The 7,500-nt window shown below is 37.7% G+C and overlaps 1 protein-coding gene across 1 annotated transcript in view; it reads right to left on the bottom strand.

Moving 5' to 3' along the window:
* The window catches only part of LOC137992628 (uncharacterized), a 50,099-nt gene that overhangs the window by 41,997 nt on the left and 602 nt on the right, over positions 1 to 7,500 (bottom strand). The window contains exons 2-4 of the mRNA XM_068838071.1: positions 5,763 to 5,858; positions 2,806 to 2,868; positions 816 to 866 (exon numbers count right to left, since the gene is read on the bottom strand). Of these exons, the coding sequence (XP_068694172.1) occupies positions 816 to 866; positions 2,806 to 2,868; positions 5,763 to 5,858 (210 nt within the window). The remainder of the gene's footprint in view (positions 1 to 815; positions 867 to 2,805; positions 2,869 to 5,762; positions 5,859 to 7,500) is intronic.

Below are 7,500 nucleotides of genomic sequence, written 5' to 3'. Positions count from 1 at the left end.
TTGTGCCTCAATATAAGCACTTTGTTTGGCTGATTTGCCTCAGTGACCTCAATGGAAGACTCTTTTGTTCAATTGTTTGCTTCATTGAGCGATTGATTTGGTTGAGTAATCGGGCAAATACATGTAGCTCTATCTGGTAGATAAGTTAACGGCAAAGTCTCTGTATTTGGTATGGCTTGTTGTTCAAATGCCTTCAAATACATCACATCTCCTTCTATCAGTATTAATTTGATCGATTGATCGATTTTCGCACAGGAAAGCTGAGAAGCTAATAAATGTACATTGTCTTCCCCTAGAAACATCACAACGATTCACTCAGGTGACTTCAGGTGAGTTCTCTGCTGACTGCAAAGTATTTGATGTTCAGAGGATCATCCATCGACCATCCAAAAAAACAAGATATGACTCAAAAGTGCCCAGTACCGTCCACTTCAAGAATAGTGTGCTGCTTGCAATTACAGTCATACAGTGATACTATAATTTCCAATAACATTAATATTCTCATTAAAAAGAATATGATTAATACATAATTATCACTATTGTAAACAGATGCCCTGCATGAGGGGGATACTGTTGCATTTATTTATCAGGCAAGACTATCACCATTTGTCATAGACCATCATAACAGCAATTACAGCTGATTATGCATGGATGGATCTAAAATACTGAGTAAATTGTACTTGAAAGCGCACAAAACAATCATTTAGCAACAGGTGCAAGAAAGAAAGCGACTCTTCTTACTGGTCTGTGGAGAAGGTACCTTTGTTTACTAATAAAAATAAATGCAAAGCTACATATACATGTACTGTACATACCTTCTTTGAGGTGCCCTTTTTTCTCATTTCTTTTATGGGTGACTGTGATGCCTGAAAAATAATTTTAGATAATTTGATCACGGATGGAGAAGTAAAATAATAAATATTACTATTAATTAAATAGAAACCATAATAATAATATTTATTATTGCAGTTTCTTGCTACAAACACAATAATTATTGTTTGTAACTTACAGTACTTGTTTGAGAATTGATACAGCTACAATCATTACATAGCTGATATGTTGAGAGTCATAAAATTCAAAGGTGGATAGTGCTTCATCCATCGCTATTGTTTAATGTGTTCCAGAATTGGATTAGTTCCAATATTGTCATGCACTGTGTACATGTACATGCATTCTTACCTCAATAGGCAACTAAGTTATAGGTGAAAACAGGAGACTACCGTGATAAGTGATAGGAAGAGACTAGAGGATATTGCATAGAGTCTAGTTTTAACCAACGTCAAGAAAGAGGTGCAGGGCAAAACCTAACAAGTGATTGTGAGATTTGCACCACAAATCTGTCAAATCAACTTTAACGAAAATTAATGGTCAGCCTAATCAAAATGGTGAAGGCCCCAGTACACTGATGAGGACCGCCATATCCACAAGTTATTTAATGGCCTTTTTTGCAAAGTGTGAGATGTGATTATTCTCAGACTGAAAAAACTACAGTAACTGTTTCTTCCAAAGCTCTGATCCTGATCCTTTCTAAAGAGATCTTCAAGTGTTTGAAACTGAAACCCAGAGCCTGTTTCTTTAAAGTTCCAAAAACATTTTGGGCCCAACTGCTATCTGGGTAATTGTGAAGAAGAGCTCCCCAAAAATCCTGTCGGCCGATTGTCGGTCAACTGTCGGCCGACAGTTGACCGACAGCTTACCGACAGTCTACCGACAGCTAACCAACAGGTTACCGATCGGTTAAGAAAAAAGAAAAATTGTGGTAAAAACGAGCAGTTAACGTGACATTCCGTAATGGTGATGTATGACTCGACAGACCTCACCTACTTACCGATCAACTGTTATCGGTTGTTATCAGATGCGTATAGGATATATCACTTGCGTAATTTACAACACACCAGACAATCTAAGAATCGCATTGGAAGATAATTTAATCGAAAACTCTGCTAAAAACTCTGAAAACCATAAGCTACGTATCAATACATAGTTAGTAGAGGAGACAAACACTTTCCTTCAAATCGCCCTGCAATGCAACGCGGCCTCTTATGGTATGTCATGTATGTATGAATGATGTTTACAATGTGGGCAAGTATCGCTAGCCAACGCTAAAACAGTGGACAAAAGCCATATTAGTAGTATAAGTGCTGCTCAAGGTATCGTTATGAACTGCCTTTAGCTCTTTTCGCGTAGTTTAGAAGCAATAGACAAGTAAATGCTTGCGATCATATTAGTTTGTCCCGCCGACAGGTTACCGACACGTTACCGACAGATTGCCAACAGGTCACCGACTGTCGGCCGACTGTTGGCCGACAGTCGGCCAACACTTTGGCCTCAAACATAACACAAACTGTCGACCGACAGTTGGGCAACAGTCAGCCGACTGTTGGCCGACAGTCGGCCGACTGTTGCCCAACTGTCGGCCAACAGTCGGCCAACAGTTGGCCGACAGTTGGGCAACAGTCGGCCGACTGTCGGCCGACAGTTGACCGACAGTCGGCCGACAGGATTTTTGGGGAGCTCTTCTTCACAATTACCGCTATCTGCTTGTTTTGAAAAAAATGGTCTTTCAACATGGTTTCAAGATAACCCCAAAAAGGGGTCACAAAATGTAAAAATGATTGTGAAGTTTGATGACTTATATGAGCTTTAGTTTTTCAAGATACAGAGGGAACTGTAGTACCCGAAAGGTTTCAGGATTTTCAAGAAACAGGTTGCTGGGGTGAGTATCAAAGATGCAGTTCAATTGCAGCTACTGTTAAACGTCATTTCAACAAAGTTGTTTATATATTCATTAATTAAGTTACTAACCAACACAGCGATTGGATCTCCTTGATTTGTCTGTTTACTCTTTGCTCTGGTCATTTTTGGTCCCTTTGCAAAACAATAAAGATATCACAAAATAAGTTAATGTCAGCCTGCATGAGATCTCAAGAGAAAATAAGTAAGCAGTATTTAACCTAGATTGAGTATGCAATACATGTAACTGCTAAAGTGTAGATACACAATTTTTAAAAGTGTAAAGAAAAGCAATTAATATTTTGGACTACTTGTATTAAAATCTCATAAATTCAACCTCTGTGTTTGTTGGCATTTGGCAGCATCCTTGAAGAAGTCGTTTGAGTATGGTAAGCTTGAGTTCAACTTATTTTTATTCAAGAATATGCAAAAAAGTTGCAGGTACATATTTTTTGCAGTAATTCCTGGTATGTTATTTTTGGTTTTTAGAAAAAAATGGTTCACATTTTCCTCGCAGGTAGCCCTCAATTATCTTTTTTTTTCCCAGTTTGTTCCCAGCCACTTGTTCTTTAAATCTGAGAAAAGAACTACCTTTTCCTAACCCTGGTGGTAAGCTGACTTCACTGTTTCTTGAGAGCAAAATGTCCCTTTTTTACAGTCAAAAGATATGCTACTGGGAGAAAAGCTGTTAAATTGCATACATAAATTCATAAAATGAAAGAGCACCCAGACAAAAAGCAACAAGCAAAATCATTTATAAATCCCACTTTCAGTGATTCAGTATAGGTAATCACATGGAGCCAAGTAAAATAATAATTAAGGATTAAAGGTGTATTATCACTAGCATTTTCAGACATTGCAGAAATTGCCTTAGTTAGGGGTGCAATGACAGGGCAATTTCTGAAAATATGAGTAACTGCACTGTAGACCATGCGATATTGTTAAACCGTCTTAAGTCAGATTTTGGTATCTCTGGTAACGTGCTCTCGTGGTTCAAGTCGTATCTATACCAGCGTTCCCAGTCAGTGTCGATCAATGGTCATACATCTAAAAAGTTCGAAGTGAAATGTGGTGTCCCTCAAGGTTCCTGCCTAGGTCCTCTTCTCTTTGTTCTTTACGCCAGCAAGCTCTTTACCATCATCGAGCGACACCTCCCCCAAGTCCATGCATACGCCGATGATACTCAGCTCTATGTTGCGTTTAAACCCGATCCCGAACATGCCGCCAACGCAGTGGTAGCCATGGAAGCGTGTATCAACGACATAAGGAAGTGGATGCTGGCTGATCGTTTGAAGATAAATGATGACAAAACGGTATTTTTAGTTATTGGGACTAGGCAGCAACTGGCGAAAGTCAACATTGATTCGATCAATGTGGGAACGGTGGAAGTCTCCTCGTCTTCTGAAGTCAAGAACCTCGGATGCTGGTTCGATAATCAGCTCAAACTAAACAGCCACATCAATCGCCTATGCAAATCTGCCTTCTTTCACTTGTATAACATAAGAAAAATTAGGAAATTCCTCAGTCGTGAAACCACGCAGATCCTGGTCAATGCCCTTGTCACGAGTCGCTTGGACTATTGTAACAGTATACTATATGGTCTACCAGCCACCGAACTTTACAAACTCCAACGGGTACAAAATTCAGCAGCAAGACTTATTTGTAACGTAGGGCGTTTTGATCATATTTCCCCCTCCCTTAAAATGTTACATTGGTTACCCATTAAATTTCGCATTCAGTTTAAGATACTGCTCATTACTTTTAAGGCAATCCATAGTCTTGCACCAGCGTATTTAATTGAATTGATCACCCTTAGGACTCAGTGTACATATAATCTTAGATCTACTAATGAGCTTCTTCTTCAGCCTCCTCGAGTAAAAACTCTAAAGACATTAGGTGATCGTAGCTTTGTAGCGGCTGCACCAGCTTTATGGAACAAATTACCACGTGCAGTCCGCCATTCTCAAAACGTACAAACATTCAAGAAAGCCCTTAAGACTCATTTATTTCGGAAAGCTTATAATTTACAGAATATCTGATCAAGTATGAATTTATAGTTGATATTATACAATTTTATAGTTGGAATATTAATTAGCTTTAGATTTTTCCATTTTTCATGTAACTGATTTGATTGTAAATAGTAGAATTCTAGTTTTTGTCATTGTAAAGCGCACGAGAGCATCTTCTCATGTATCATGCGCTATAGAAGCAATAAAATTATTATTATTATTATTATTATTAAGAGTAATCCTTAATTTTACAAGAAAACATGTGATTACTTATTCGTAATGTAAAGGGCAAAATTCTCTTTTAATAAGGTCAAAAATGCACGCTGTTGCACAATTTTATAAGAAGCCATTTCAGTGTTCAGTAATATGTCAATGACTGTATAACAGTTCATTGACATGCATCAATCAGCTGAATTATTATTTTTTTTTTGTACAATGACACCAAAGCAATGAAATCAGCCCCACTAAAAAACATTTACTACATGAATAAAATAATGAAAGTAATTTTGCACGGGGAAATTACCAAAATTAATACAAAATGCCCTCTGTCTCAGCCAATCAGCATTTACTAATTTGCCTTCTATGTTATACATTTATAAATTCGATTAAATTAAGCATCAAGGAAACTACAACTTACATGTAAGCTCCTTCTACAAGTGGCCCTTTTCTTCTTTAGGTCAAGTTTTTAATACTCCACTCATTGATATTTTTGTCTTAAGACTTCCAGAAAATTATTTCAGACAAGTAGAAGGAACATTTAAAAGCAGGAATACACAATAATATTGTTTGGCCCAGCTTCACATATGTTTGTCCTCCATCAGAACAATTCGAACATGTTCACACCAGTTCCCAGACTGCTTAAAAATTGTGCAGGATTTCAAACACAACTGCAAATTTGACATTGCAATCTGCTGTTACATGTATTAATTACTAAAATAATGCTGTTTGCAATTAAGCCAGAGGTCTATCCTCAATAATTATTGTGACTGACAGCATGCAAAAAACAACTTTGGTACTTACAAAATCACGAACACTGTTATCAGAAATTTCTTCCTCGTCGGACTCAGCAGCTGCATTTTTTACCATGGCAAGGACTCTTTTGTCTGACACAACATGCTAAATGGTTTACAACAGATAAAAAGAACCATTTTTAAAATTTCAAATGTAACTTTTGAATTTTAAAGTGAAAAGTTCTGCATTGTACAGGTATCACAGTGACTAAAATGCAGTCTCACTTTTCTATTACATTTCTTCAACTAAAAATTTCAATCTACAATTATGTGGAGCACTTTCAGTACAGAAGTAAAGCCCTGGTCAAACAGCGCATGATAGCCAATGATACCTGAAACACACGCTATCGTTTGACCACCAAATATCATGCACTATCATCAGATTCTGTTTCATGAACTATCATTCATTTTGAACCTGCTCACGTCAAGTCAATGATAGTTTTTCCCGTTTGACCGCAAACATGATAGTCACTGACAGTTTTGTGGTCAGCTGTTTCCACCCAAAATGGGTAGGCACAGGTATTTAAAAAATGGCTGCTCCGCCAAGATTAATGGCTGCAGATCAAGACCTTGTAGTTATTGAAAGTGACAAGGAAAATAACAAAAATCAACAAACCAAAGACCAAGAAAATGATGAAAATCTTGACTATGACGAGGAGGAAGAAGATCAACAACAGAAAAAGACGCATTGATCTCCAGCTTCATCTTTCAATATACATGTATCATCTAACAATTCCAGGGGCCCATTTCTCAAAAGTCCTGAAAACTCTTCGGGCCTGAAAAGCCATTTGTGAACCTGCCAAACGCTTTTTCAGGAGCACTGATCTTTTAAATTGGTTTTAAAGGTCAGAAAAAGCAAACTAACTGTGATCTTGTTTTTGAGATACAGAGGGAATTGTTACACCAGAAAATGGCCCGTAAAGTTTCGGAACTTTCAAGAAACGGGCTCCAGGACAACAAAACAGGCTGCCGCCCTTTCACCTCAAAAAGTTCATAATGTGTTTACAACTTTTCACAACACTGTTTTCACAGAGACTCCACAAGCATTACGTTCAGCTTGTATACACAACTTCTGGTAAACTATCATTGACTATCACTAATTTCCTCCCTCTGTTTGACCACGTGCATGATAGTTGATGATAGTTCATGATATGTAGTTTAGGGATTTCTAACTATCACCAATAATTAAAAACTGGATCACTGGATAATGCAATTCGAGAGTTTTGATTGGCTAAGCCATCATGGGTTATGAGCCATTATACCCTGATCTACAAACACGGCAAGCATATGCATGATTTTTTGGGCCTTTTTATTTTTATTGTAGTCTAGTTTTCGATATTTTGGGGGCGTTTTTAATAAAACAATCATTCCACTCACGCTTGTTGGATATGAGACGATTATAGCCAACTCGGCGCTACGCACCTCGTTGGCTATCTATCATCTCATATCCAACGCGCGCTCATGGAATAATTGTTAACTATCATGCACCGTTTCGGGCCACTGGTATCATACCACGTGATTAAGGTAAATCGTAGGCAGTGTCTGACATTTGCAGACTACAGACTGCAGACAAATAGCGCTGATAAACAGTATTTAAGTCTAAGAACCCATTTTAAAACGGTTAGCTTTCAATTACAATGTATTGAAAGCTAAACGTTTTAAAATGGGTTCTTAGACTTAAATACTGTTTATCAGCGCTATTTGAAATGGGTGTTTAGACTTAAATACTGTTTATCACCGCTATTTGT

Source organism: Montipora foliosa, chromosome 2, assembly GCF_036669935.1.
Source record: "Montipora foliosa isolate CH-2021 chromosome 2, ASM3666993v2, whole genome shotgun sequence".
Lineage (NCBI taxonomy): Eukaryota > Metazoa > Cnidaria > Anthozoa > Scleractinia > Acroporidae > Montipora > Montipora foliosa.
This window is presented reverse-complemented; position numbering and strand designations above follow the sequence as displayed.